We start from the raw sequence: 15,081 nt of genomic DNA on the forward strand, positions 1-15,081 counted from the left end.
TTCCTCATAATCTTCTCTGTTGCTTACCATTACCTCTGTCTTTTATGTGTGTTCACTTTCATTCCCTTTCTTTCCAGGTTGCCTTTCCATAACAAATATCTCTCCTGTAACTCTTCCTCCGTATCCGCAATGATGACTATGTCGTCGGCGAACAGCAACTCCCACAAGTTCTCATTGTCTCTCACATCCATCGTTATTGTGTCCAACACTATGAGAAAGATGAAAGGACTCAAAGCTGATCCCTGATGGAGTCCTACTTCAACTGGGAAGGATTCCGTTTCCCCATATCTTGTCTGCACTGTTGTTTTTGCTCCCTCATACACATCATTTTCACTAGTCTTATCATCTTTTCTGGCACTCCTCTCTTTCTCAAACTCCAGTACAATACTTTCCTAAGCACTCTGTCATACGCCTTCTGCAAGTCCACAAAACACCAATACACCTTTCTGTTTCCTTCTAGATATTTTTCTTGTATCTGTCGCACAATAAATGTTGCATCTACAGTGTTCAATCTCCTCATAAATCCAAATTGGTGGTTGTGTATTTTGACCATCTCTCACAGTCTCCCTTCTATCACTCTCTCTAGTATTTTCAGATTTTGCTCCAACAGCTTAATGTCTCTGTTGTTTTCACAACTTAATATATATCCTTTCTACTTATACAACTTAACCATTCTACTTTCTTCCAGTTTTCAGGCATTTTCTCCGTCTTCCAAATCTTTTCTAACAATGAGTATGTCCACTCCACTCCAAACTCTCCCTGTGCTTTAATAATTTTTATTGTTACTTCAGATTTTCCTCCTGCCTTGTTAGCTTTTCCCTTCTTTATGGCCTTATCCACTTCCCTTCTACTTATGTTGGGTATTGACCCTTCCACTGGTAATGTTCCACTCAGTTCTTCATATTCATTTTCCATGTTTAACAGGTTTGATAAATATTCCTGCCATCTTCTTTTTATGTCCTCCATCATAAGAATGTCTCCGTTTTGGTCCTTTACTATTGCTACTTCACCAACATCTTTCCTCATTTCATTTCTTACCTTCGCTACTCTGTATATAATCTTCTCTCCGTCTGGTGTATCCAGCCTCTCATACCAATCTCTGTATGTATTAATCTTTGCTCTGGCTACTGCTCTTTTCGCCTGCTTCTTGGCTTGTCTGTAATTTTCTTTAGTGGTGTCATTCTCAATGTCTTTCATTTGCTTTAGTGCTAACTTCTTATCCTTTATTGCAGCTTGAACCTCGTCATTCCACCACCATGTATCTTTCTCTTCTTTTGGTTTCCCACTCGTCTTAACCCAAATCTCTTTTGCTTTTGTTGCTAATATATCTTTCATATCTTCCCACAGCTCCTCTGCTGTTTCTGGTAAGCTGCCAGATCTATGTCTTTCCATCAACGTTTCTTCAACTTTGTTTCTAAACTCATTCTTCTTTTCATTTTTTCAACTCCCAGACTTTAATCTTCTTTCTTTCTTCTTTCCTTCTCTTCCTTCCACTTTTCATCCTAAAATCTGCTACTAATAATCTCTGTTGCGTCATCACTGGTTCTCCAGGTATAAGTTTGCAATCCATTACAAGTCGTTTGTCTTCTCTTCTTACCAGGATGTAGTCAACCTGTGTCTCATTCTGACCGCTTTTATATGTAATTAGATAGCTTTGTCTCTTCTTGAACCAAGTATTCAATATTGTAATTTCTGCTGCTTCTGCCATTTCCAGTAATCGCCCACTTTCTACATTTCGTCTTCCGAAACCCATTCCACCATGGACTCCTTCATACCCATTGCCACTTTCTCCTACATGTGCATTCATGCCTCCGGCTATCAATATTAATTCTGTTCGTGCTATACTTTCTATATACTCTTCAAGTTTTTCTCTAAATTCCTCTTTCTCCTTATCTCTGCAACCCTGCTGAGGTGCATATGCAGATACAATATTCCATATTTTTCCATTTATGATTAGTTTCATTCCCATTAATCTGTCATTAACTCTTTTAACTTCAGTAACCTGTTCCTGTACATCTGGATGAAGAATAATGCCCACTCCACCTTTCTTTGTACTTTATCCAGCATAATACACTTTGTATCCTTCTCCTATATTTCTAGCACTGTTTCCTTTCCATTTAGTTTCTTGGATGCACAAGATTTTAATGTTCCTTCTCTGCATTACATCCACTAGCTCTCTTCCTTTGCCTATAAGACTTCCTATGTTCCAGTTGCCTGGAGCTTCTTAGGTATCAAAACGCTGAAACGCCTGAATAGTACTATATATATATATATATATATATATATATATATATATATATATATATATATATATATATATATATATATATATATATATATATATATAACAACTTTACCAAAAACGTGCACTTTGAGTCTATTTCACATTATTAGGTACCAAAACGCCAAAATGCATGCAAAACACCCTATATGGGAAAAGGAAACAAAAAAAAGTGTCTGTTCATTGTTTATGAGCGTATTAGACACCAGAATACTAAAAAAGCATGGGAAAGAACATAACATTATCAAAAACGTCTTAAAACATCCTTTATGGAGACAGAATAACATTACTAAAAAACAGGTATTATCAGTTTTTGAGCTTGTTACGTAGAAAAGCGCCAAAATGCATGGAAAGTACCCCATATGGGGAAACGAATACATTACGAAAAACATCTATTATGAAAGTTTTTGAGCTTCTTAGGTACCAAAATACAAAAACGTATAAATATCACTATATCGAGAACCATTACCAAAAACATTTTTTTTTTCACATTATTAGGTACCATAACGCTAAAAAGCATGGAAATATGGGAATACAGAACTTTATGATTAACGTGTCTTTTAAGTGTTTTGAACATAATTAAGTACCAAATATCTAAAAGTCATGCAAAACACCCTTTATGGAAAAAAAAAACTAACAAAAAACAGTATTATGATTTTTTTTTTTTGGGGGGGTGGCTTGTTAAATAGAAAAACGCCAAAATCCATGCAAAGTATCCAATATGGGAAAACGAGAATTACGAGAAGCATGTGATATCAGTGTTTTGAACCTCCTAGGTACCAAAATGTTAAAACGCTTGAATAACACACTATATTGAGAGAAAAAATCAACATTACTAAAAAACGCGTATTTTGAGTGTATTTTACATTGTTAGGTGCCATAACGCGAAAATGCATGCAAAGCTCCTTATAAGGAGAAAGAAAATGGCATTTCCAGAAACATGTCCTTTTAGTGTTTATAAGCGTGTTTGGCACCAAAATGCTAAAAAGCATCGAAAGCACACTATATGGGTAAAAAAAAAAAAAAAATAGCATTACCAAAAACGTGTATTTTAAGCAAGCTACTTACCTATGAAAACGCTAAAACGCATGTAAAATACAATTTATGGAGAAATTGTATAACTTTATCAAAAACTTGTATTTTGTGTGTTTTTGAGCTTGTTACAGAGAAAAAAAGTGCCAAAATGCATATAAAATACTCTATATGGGGAAATGAAAAGATATTATGAGAAACGTATTTTAAGAGAGTTTTTAAGCTTTGGTATCAAAATGGTAAAACACATGACTAACACTCTATAACGAAAAAAAAAGAGCAACATTCCGAAAAACGTGTATTTTGAGTTTTTTTTTTTTTCACGTGATAAGATAGCAAAACGCAAAAATGCATGCAAACCACCTTGTACGGGATAAGGAAACGAAATTTAAAACAAACGTGTCTTTTGAGTGTTAATGAGCTTGTTAGGCACCAAAAACACTAAAAAGCATGGAAAGCAGCCAGGATGGCAACAGAAAACATTTCCAAAAAAAACGTCTAATAAGTGTTTTTGAACTAATTACGTAAAAAAACGCAAAAACGCATGCAAAAACACCCTTTATAGAGAAACAGAATAACATTACCAAAAAACAAGTATTTTGAGTGTATTTAAGTTTGTTACATAGGAAAACGCCAAAATGATTGGAAGGTATCCTATATGGGGAAACGAAAAACATTATGAGAAACGTGTATTATGAGTGTTTTTGAGTTTCCTAGGTACCAAAACGCGAAAACGCGTGAATAGGACTTTATATGGGAAAATAAAAGACCATTACCAAAATCGTGTTAATTGGGTGTTTTTCACAATGATAGTACCAAAACATAAAAACGCATGGAAAGCTCTTCATATGGAGAAACGACACAACACTCCAAAAAACGTACCTCTTGAGTGTTTTTGTATTTGTTAGGCACCAAAAAGCTAAAAAGAATGGAAAAAGAATGGAAATAATGGAAATAGAGAACATTACCAAAAAATGCATCTATTAAGGTTTTTTTTTTTAGCTTCTAAACGCTAAAGCTAAAACGCATGCAAAGCAACCTTTATGGATAAACAGAATAACATTAACAAAAATAAGTATTTTCATTGTTTTAACTCGTTACGTATAAAAGCGCCAAAATGCATGTAAAACATGGATAAACGAAAGGACATTGCGTAAGATGTGCATTGTGAATGCTTTTTGACCATCTTGTGTACAAAAACACTAAAGCGCATGGACAGCATTCTATATAAAGAAGCAGAACATCACCAAACACAGGCATTTTGAGAGTATTTCACATTATTAGGCACCAAAACACCAAAATGCGTGCAAAGCATGCTATATTGGGAAAATAAATGACGTTTCCATAAACGTGTCATTTGAGTGTTTATAAGCGTGCACCAAAATGATGAAATGTATGGTAAGCACTCCATATGGGAAAAGAAAACAAAATTATAAAAAAAAAAAAACGTGTATTTTCAGTGTTTTGAGCTACTTAACCTAAAAGAACTCTAAAACGTATAGAAAACACTCTATATGGAAAAGAGAAAAACTACCGAAAACGAGTGTTTTGAGTGTTTTTTTTTTTTTTAGCTCGTTACGTACAAAAACGCCACAAGGTATGCAAAATACATTATATGGAGAAACGAAAGTCATTACGAGAAACGTGTATTATCAGTGTTTTTGAACTTCTTAAGTAGAAAGACACTGAAACGCATGAAGAAACATGGAGAAACATGGAGAAACAGTACAACGCTAAAACGCATGCAAACAAGAACAATAAAAAAAAGTTTTAATTATTTATCTTTTATTTTTTTTTAAGATTGATAGGTACCAAATCGCCTAAACAAATAAAAATTAGTCAATATAGAAGAAATAAAAGATGCAATTACAAACGTTTATTATGAGTGTTTTTGATCGTCGTAGGTATCAGAACGCTAAAACACGTGAATAGTACAACAACATAATAGAATAGTACACCAATAGAACATAATAGAAAAGAACAGTTCGACATTATCAAATACGTGTATTATGAGTCTTTTTCATCATGTTAGGTACCAAAGCGCCCCCCACCGAAAAAAAAAAAACATATAAAGAACCATATATGTAGAAACAGAGCAACATTAGAAAAAAGTGTATAATGACTTTTTTTTTTTTAGGTACGTAAACGTCTAAATAATGCAAAGCACACTATATGGGAAAGGAAAAGAACTTTACCAAAAACGTGGCTTTTAACTGTTTTCAGCTTCTTTCCTACCAAACCGCTAAGGCGCATGGAAACCACCCATTATGGAGAAACAGAACTTTATCAAAAACGTCTATTTATAGAGTTTTTGAGATTCTTAGGTATCAAAACGACAAAATGCATGCAGCATTTTGTCGTTTTGATACCTAAGAATCCTATCCTATGGGATAACGAAACGAGATTACCAGAAACGTGTCCTTTCCGCGTTTTTCAGCATATCAGGCACCATAACGTTAGAAAGCATGTAAAATATTATAATAATAAATAATAACAAATAATAATAGTAATAATAATAATAATAAATGTATGCATACAACCCTATATGGGGTAGCGAGACGATATTACCAAAACCGTATCATTTTGGTGCTTTTGAGAGTATTAGGCATCAAAACGAAAAAAAAAAAGTATGGAAAACACTCCTTAGGGGAAAACAAAACATAATATATATATATATATATATATATATATATATATATATATATATATATATATATATATATATATATATATATATATATATATTGAAAAACAGAATAACGTTACCAATAATGTGTATTATGAGTGTATTTTACCATGTTAGGTACAAAAACGCCAGTGTATGTAAAACACACGTATGGAAACGAAAACAATATTACCAAAAACTTGTCTTTTGATTGTTTTTTTAACTTCTTTCGTATCAAACCCTAAAACACATAAAAAAAATCATTTATAGAAAAACATAACAACTTTATCAAAAACGTCTATTATTATTTGCCAAAATGCAGGCAAAGCACCCTATATGGGAAAAGTAAACATCATCAAAGTCGTGCCATTTTAGTTTTTTTTTTTTTTTTTTTAAGCTTCTTAAAGTATCAAAAGATGGATGGAAAATACCCTTTCTGAAAAAAAAAATAGTTTTGAGTGCTTTTGAGATTATTAGATACAAAAACGCAAAAAAACACATGTACAGTAGCCAATATAGGGAAAGTAAACGCTATGATCACAAACTTCTCTTATGAATATTTTTTAGGTTCTTAGGTATTGAAACGCTAAAACACATGAAAATCTCTCTATATTGAGAAGAAAAACATCTTTACATAAAACGTTTATTATGAGTCTATTTCACCTTGATACTTCACAAAACGAATAAATGCATACAAAGAACGCTATGTGAAGAAACAGAACTATGATACACAAGCATTTTTTTTTTCTGTGTTTTTAAGCTTCTTAGCTAGAAAAAACGCCAAAATATACGTGAAAATTCTATATTTGGTAGCAAGACAACTTTATCAGACACGTTTAATTTGAGTGTTTTTGAGCGTACAAAAAAAAAAAAAAAAAATGGAAAACACCATTAATGGGAAAACTAAATCACTTAATCGAAAACGTGCTCTTTCAATGTTTTTTTTGTTTTAAGATTCTTGCGTACTAAAATGCTAAAATGCATGAAAAACACCCGTTTTGGAAAAGCAGAATATTTCCAAAAACGTGTTTTATTTATTTTTATAAAGTTTTTATGGTTCAAATAAAAAGCACATGCAAAGAAGGTAATATAGGGAAGCGAAATGATATAATCATAAACGTGTATTGTGTGTGTTTTTCAGGTTCTTAGACATCAGAACGCTAAACATGTGAATAGTACTCTATATTGAGAAACAGAACAAACATTACCGTGTATTATGATTCTTTTTCATGATGTTAGGTATCAAAATGCCAAAGTGCATGCAAAGCACATTGAATAGGAAACAACATAACCAATAACGTGGCTTTTGAGTGTTTTTCAGTTTCTTTCATACCCAAATCCTAAAATGCACACAAAATACTATTTCTGCCAAAACATAAAAATATTGCCAAAAAATACTGGTTTGAGTGTTTTTTTGAGTTTATTAGATACCAAAACGCCAAAACATATACAAAGTAGCCAATATGGGGAAACTAAACAAAATTTCAAGAAACTTTTCTTATAAACGTTTTTCAGGTTCTTACTCGTACCTACTGAAAAGTTAAAACACATAAATATCACTTTATTTTGAGAAAAGAAACATCATAAAAAAAAAGATGTGTATTATGAGTTTGTTTCACATGTTAGGTAACGAAATGCCAAAATACATAAAAAAAAAAAAAAACTATATGAAGAACCAGAACTACTTTTATCAAAATCGTGCATTTTCAGTATTTCTTTTTTTTTTTTTTAGCTTCTTAGCAAAATGCCAAAATCCATACAAATAACTCCATATGATGTAACGAGACGACTTTACCAGAAACATGTCACTTCAATTATTTTTTTAACATAGTAGACACCAAAATGCTAAAAAGTTTAAAAAACACCATATAAGGAAACTAAAACAACATAAACGAAAACGTGTCGTTTGAGTGTTTTTGAGATTCTTACGTACGAAAACAGTAAAACGCATGCCACACACCCATACTGGAGAAACAGAACAACATATCCAGAAACGTGTGTTTTAGGAGTTTTTTTTTTTTTTTTAGTTTGTTAAGTACCAAAACGCCTAAACCCATGCAAAGTAGCTAACGTATGGAATCTAAATTATATAATCACAAACATGTATTATGAGTGTTTTTGATATTGTTAGATATCAGAACGCTAAAACACGTGACTTTATATTGAGAAGTATAACAAAATTACCAAAAACATATATAATGAGTTTTATTAATAACACCATGTTACGTACCAAAGCGACAAAATCTATACAAAACACCCTATTTGAAGAGACAAAACTATTTATTTTTACTTCTTAAGTACTAAAACGCCAGATTACATGTAAAGCAAATCACATTATCATGCTAAAAAGCTTGGAAAACACCTTAAATGAAAAAAAAAAAAACTACAGCGTTTTTAAGCTTCTTGTGTACTAAAACTATAAAATGCATGGAAAACTCCCTCTCTGGAGAAAAAGAATAATATTGCGAAAAACGTGTATTTTAACGTTTTATGAGTTTATTAGGTACCAAAATGCCAATACACATGCAAAGTAACCAATATGGAGAAAGTAAACGCTATTACCACAAACTTGTCTTATGAATGTTTTGGAGGCTCTTAGATATTGAAACGCTAAAACACATGAATATCACTCTGTATTGAGAAAAGAACAAAAAAGAAAAAAAAAACGTGTATTATGAGTGTGTTTCAGTATGATAAGTACCAAAACGCCAAAATACGTAAAAACAACCCTATTTCAAGAAAAAGAACTACAAGACCAAAGTCGTGAATTTAAACGTTATTGAGCGTCTTAGTTACCAAAACATTACCACAAACTTGCCATTTAGGTCTTTTTGGAAGCATTAGCACCAAAATGCTAAAAAAAAAAAAAAAGTGAAAAAAACATCCTTCATGGGAAACAAAAAAAAAAAAAAATAAATAAATAAATAAATAAAATAATAATAATAATAATAATAATAATAATAATAATGATAATAATAATAATAATAATAAACGTGTCCTTTGAATGTCTTTGAGACTCTTATGTACTAAAACGCTAAAACTCATGCCAGACACCCTTTCTGAAGAATCAGAGTAACATTTACAGAAACGTGTTTTAAAGTTTTTTTTTTTTTTTTTCATTTTGTTAGGTACCAAGCGCTTAAACACATGCAAAATAGCCAATACAGCGATACCAAAATATATAAATCACAAACATGTATTATGAGTGTTTTTGATGTTCTTAACTATCAGAACGCTAAGACACGTGAATACTATTTTGTATTTGGAAATAGATCAGTATTACTAAAAACGTGTATTATGACTCTTATTCACCAATCAATACAAAGAACCTTATATAAAGAAATAAAACAACAATACAAAAACCCTGTATTATGACTGTTTTTGAACTTAGTAGGTATCAAAACGCCAAACTGCATGTAAAGCATACTATATGGGGGAAAAAAAAAAAAAAAACATTACCAAAACTTTTTCTTTTGACAATTTTTTCAGCTTCTTTCGTACCAAAACGTTTAAACGCATGAAAACACCCTTTATGGAAAAACAGAACAACTTTATCAAAACCGTCAAATTACGGTGTATTATTAAGTATGTTTCACCATGCTAGATACCAGAACATACAAATTCATATAAAGAAACAGAACATTACTAAAAACCTGTGTTATGACTGTTTTTGAACTTGTTAGGTACCAAAAACGCCTGAGTACATGTAAAACTTACTGTATGAAAAAAAAAAACGTATGAAAAACGTATGAAAAAAAAAAACGTTAAAACGCATAAAAAGCATCCTTTATGGAAAAACAGAACAATTTTATCAAAAAAGAAAAAAATCTATGCTGAGTGATTTTAAGCTTGTTAGACACAAAAACGTCAAAATGCAGGCAAAACAGCCGATATCGGAAGATTATGCATGCAAATTATGCGTGCAAAAAAGCCTTTGAAAAAAAAAAAAATGAACAGTATTAACAAAAAAAAAAAAAAAAAAAAGTTTTGAGCGTTTTTGAGATCATTAGGTATCAAAACGCCAAAGCACATGCAAAGTAGCCAATATGGGGAAACTAAATGCTATTACCACAAACTTGTCTTTTTAATATTTTTTTGAGGTTCTTAGGTACTGAAACGCTAAAACACATGAAAATCACTCTGTACTGAGAAGAAACGTATATTATGAATGTATTTCACATACAAAGGATGCTATATGAAGAAACAAAATTTCATTAGACAAACATATTTTGTTAGTGTTTTTGATCTTCTTAGGTATAAAAACGCCAAAATGTTCGCGAAAACACTATACATAAACGTGGCTTTGAGTGCTTTTCAGCTTCTTTCGTTGCAAAATGTTAAAAGCCATAAAAAAAAAAAACCTTTATGGAGAAATAGAACTTTATCAAAAACGTCTGTTGAATGTTTTTAAGCTTGTTAGATACCAAAACGCCAAAATGTATGCAAAGTACACTGTATGGGGTAACGAAACGACATTACCAGAAACGTGTTATTGGTTTGTTTTTGCATATTAGGCACCAACACGTTAAAAAGGATGGATAATACATTATTATTATGTTAAATCTAAACAAAGACCTAAATCCAAAAATATATTAAAAAAAAATTATCAAAAATTGTTCCGTTTAAGTCTTTTTGAGCTTCTTACGTATCAAAACTCTAAAATGCATGCAAAACGCCCTTTCTGGAGAAACAAAAAAAAAAAAAAAATTGTGTTTTGAGTTCTTGAGTTTATTAGGTACCAAAAATGCCAAAACACATGCAAAATAGCCAATATAGGGAAATTACATGCTATTATCGCAAACTTGCCTAATAAATGTGTTTGAGGTTCTTATTTACTGAAACGCTTAAACACTTGAATGTCACTCTATATTGAGAAATAGATCTTTATAAAAAAAACGTATAATATCAATTTTATTCATCATGTTATGTACCAAAGCACAAAAATACATACAAAGGACCTTAGATGAAAAAAAAAAAACTAAACAACATTACCAAAAAATCGTGTATTATGTTTTTTTTTTTTTTTTTAGCTTTTTAGGTACCTAAACGCCAAAATGCATGCAAGCAAACCTATATAGTGTAACGAAATTACCAGAAACGTATCATTTGAGTGTTTTAGAACTATTTAGGCACCAAAACACTAAAAAGCATGGGTAACATCCTTTATGAAAAAGAAAAAAAAAAAAAATCGAAAACGTGTACTTTGAATGTTTTTGAGATTCTTTTTTTCTGTTTTCAAGTTTATTAGGTACCTAAACGCCTAAACACATACAAAACGAAATGATATAATCACAAATTATGATATAATCATAAACACAAATGAGTGTTTTTAATAGCATACGAGAATAGTACTCTATATTGAAAAATAGAACAACATCACCATAAACGTTTATTATGAGTCTTATGCACCATGTTAGAAACCAAAACGCTAAAAATGCATACAAATAACATGATATGAAGAAAAAGAACATTACTAAATAACCTGTATGATGCCTGTTTTAGAACTTGTTAGGTACCAAAATGGTAGAAGAAAAAGAACATTACTAAATAACCTGTATGATGCCTGTTTTAGAACTTGTTAGGTACCAAAATGGTAAAGTGCCTGAAAATAAAACAGTTTGACCAAAAACATGGCTCTTCTGTGTTTTTCACCTTCTTTCATATCAAAACGTTAAAACACATGCAAAACACACTATGGAAAACAGAACAAATTCATAAAAAACGTCAATTTTGAATGTTTTTGTACTTGTTGAATACCAAAACGTCAAAATGCATACAAATGACCATATATGGGGTAACGATACGACATTACCAGAAAAGTGTCATTTGCGTGTTCTGAGCAAATTAGGCATAAAAAAAAAAAGTGGAAAAACATCCTATTTGTGAAATTTTTTTTTTAATCGTGTCTTTTGAGTATTTTTGAGCTTCTTACGTACCAAAACTCTAAAATGCATGGAAAAAAAAGACACTTTCTGGAGAAACAGAACATTAGCAAAAAAAAAAAAAAAAAAAAAATTGTTTTGGGATTTTTTTCAGTTTTTAAGGTACAAAAACGACAAAACACATTGAAAGAAGTAAATATATGGAAACTAAACGCTATTACCAGAAACTTATCTTATGAACGTTTTTGAGGTTCTTAGGTGCTGAAACAGTAAAACACATAAATATCATTCTATAATGAGAAAAAGAACATTGTTGCAAAAAAAACTTGTATAATTAGTGTTTCACCATGTTAAGTACCAAAACATCAAAATGCATACAAAGAACCCGATATGAAGAAACCAATTTACGTAACCAAAATCGTGTATTTTCAGTGTTTTTGAGCTTCTTGGTTACCAAAACGCCAAAATGCATGTAAATCATTCGATATGTGGCGATAACGAGACGACATTACCAGGAACATGTCATTTCGGTGTTTTTTGGACGTATTAGGTACCAAAAAGCTAAAAAGCATGGAAAGCATCTACATAATCGAAAACGAGTCCTTTCAGTTATTTTTTTTTCAGAATCTTACCAAAACTCTAAAACGCATGCCAGACACTGTTTCTGAAGAAACAGAATAACATTTCCAAAAACGTGTGTTTTAAATGTTTTTCTGTTTGTTATGTACCAAAACACCTTAACACATGCAAAGTAGCCAATATAGGGAAACAAAATTTTATAATCACAAACGTGTATTATGTTTTTTTTTGGCGTTCTTAGCCCTCAGGAAGCAGAATCACCTGAAGAGTACTCTATATTCAGCATATTGGGCAATAAATCGCTAAAAAGCTGAAAAAAAACACCTCTTAGTGAGGTCTAAAGCACTTGTTCAGGGTGTGTTGTGAACTTATCATTAAACCCAGCTGTGACCTCACAGAACCTTTGTGTCTCACAATACATGGGGCCAGTCACAGCCTGTCCTTTAAAGTCAACTCTCTTGCTTCACACAAAATTACAAGCACCTAATTACAGACACACCCCTCACTCAAAATTCAAATTTATTATGGCTATTCCCACACCAGCCTCGGAGTCCCACCTGGGAGGGAAGCACAAATATCCCCAGGTCAGACTGCTCTTTTGTTATCGACCCTAAGTGTCTTGACACACCTCAACTTTTTTTTAATTAACTCCTGCAACATTCGCGGTCTAATTTTCTAATCTATAGATCTAATTTTCAATCTATAGAACACGACCTCTTTTTTACTAAACCTCATCTTCTTTTCCTCACTGAAACACAAGTGTCTGAGGCAACTGATAGTAGCCCCTTTTCTGTTCCTTCCTACTTTCTCTATCCTCATTTTTTATCCAAAGCTGGATGTTGTGTTTATGTGTGGAAAGACTTAACCTGCTCTCGTGCCCACGCTATTGAATCTTCCGAGTTTTCCACCATCTGGCTACAACTAGAGTGTCACTCTCAAACTAAAGTTATCTGTGCTGTATACCTCTCACTTAAAACTACTTCATATTACACGAAAACACTAAAAATCATGGATAACACCTTATTTCAACACCTTATATCAAAACTGTGTCTTATTTATTTATTTAGTTTCTTATTTACCTAAACGCCAAAATGCACGTAAATATCTGGACATGTGGCAACGAGACGACATTACCAAAAACGTGACATTTCGGTGTTTTTGGACGTATTAGGTACCAAATGGTAAAGAAAAAAAATAATAATAAAAACATCCTACATAAGAAATGAAATAAATATGATCGAAAACGCGTTTTTTGAGTATTTTTGAAATTCATACGTACCAAAACTCTCAAACACAGACTATACACCCTTTTCGGAGAAAGAGAACAACATTTGTGTTTTAAGAGTTTTCAGTTTGTTAGGTACCAAAACGCCAAAAATGCACGCAAAGAACCCTATATGAAGAAAAAAAAACATTATCAAAAGCCTGTAATAAGGCTGTTTTTCAAGTTAATGAATACGAAAACGCAAAAATGCATGCCAAACAAACTATAAAAGAAAAGAAAATAACATTAACAAAAACGTGGCTTTTGAGAGGCTACCTTCTTTCTTACCAAAATGCTAAAAAGCATGCAATACACCTTTTATTGAGAAACATAACAACCTTATCAAAAACGTCTATTTTGAATATTTTTTTTGAGTTTGTTAGGTGCCAAAACGACAAAATGCATGGAAAGCACCTTATATGGGGTAACGTAACGACATTACTAAAAAGGTGTCATTTAAGTGTTTTTGAGCACATTAAGCATGAAAATGCTTAAAAGCATTGTTATTAAAACATAATTGTCATATAAATGTTTTTGAGGTTCTTAGGTACTGAAACGCTACAACACATGAATATTAATCTATATTTAGAAACAGATCACATCATTACCAAAAACACGTATTGTAAGATTCACCATATTAGGTACCAAAACGCCGAAAACCATAAAAAGAACCATATATGGAGAAACAGGACATTACTGAAATCATGTATTATCAGTGATTTTGAACTTTTAAGAAAACAAAACTCCAAAATGCATGCAAATAAATCGATATGCGGTAAGGACAAAACAGTAGTACCGGAAACGTGTCATTTTGGTGTTTTTTGGACGTGTTAGTCACAAAGAAAAAAAAAATGGAAAATGCCCTACATGGGAGACCAAAACAACATAATCGAAAACGTGTCCTTACAATGTTTTTAAAATTCATACTTATTAAAACGCGAAAGCGCATGCAAGATACCCTTTTCCAAAACACAACATTTCCAAAAACGTATGTTCTAAGTATTTGTTTTATTTTGTTAGGTATTAAACACCTAAACACATGCAAAGCATCCAATACAGGGAAACACAGTTCTACAATAACAAACGTGTATTGTGAGTGGTTTTGAAGTTCTTAGGTATCAGAACGTTAAAACACGTGAATAATAATCTATACTCAGAAATAAAACATAACAAAAAATCTGTATTATGTCTTATTCATCATGTTAGGTAGCAAAACGCCAAAATACAAAAAACCCTATATGAAGAAAAAGAGCAATAATAACAGAAACCTGTATTGACTTTTAAACTTCTTAGGTACCAAAACACTAAAGTGCATGCAAAGCAAACTATATGGGAAATGAAAACAAAGTTACGAAGAACTTGGCTTTTGAGTGATTTT

The 15,081-nt window shown here is 31.8% G+C and overlaps 1 protein-coding gene across 1 annotated transcript; it reads right to left on the minus strand.

The window, feature by feature from the left end:
- Positions 1–1,432: 1,432 nt before the first annotated feature.
- On the minus strand, positions 1,433–1,963 carry LOC135096259 (craniofacial development protein 2-like). Its single transcript, XM_063997627.1, has one exon. It carries the CDS (start codon positions 1,961–1,963, stop codon positions 1,433–1,435), a length of 531 nt encoding a protein of 176 aa, XP_063853697.1.
- Between the last annotated feature and the right edge of the window lie 13,118 nt (positions 1,964–15,081).

Source organism: Scylla paramamosain, unplaced genomic scaffold (assembly GCF_035594125.1).
Source record: "Scylla paramamosain isolate STU-SP2022 unplaced genomic scaffold, ASM3559412v1 Contig3, whole genome shotgun sequence".
NCBI classification, from domain to species: domain Eukaryota; kingdom Metazoa; phylum Arthropoda; class Malacostraca; order Decapoda; family Portunidae; genus Scylla; species Scylla paramamosain.

Excerpts from the sequence above, each read along its gene's own strand:
- LOC135096259 (XM_063997627.1), bottom strand. The coding sequence starts at position 1,963 with ATGAAACTAATCATAAATGGAAAAATATGGAATATTGTATCTGCATAT.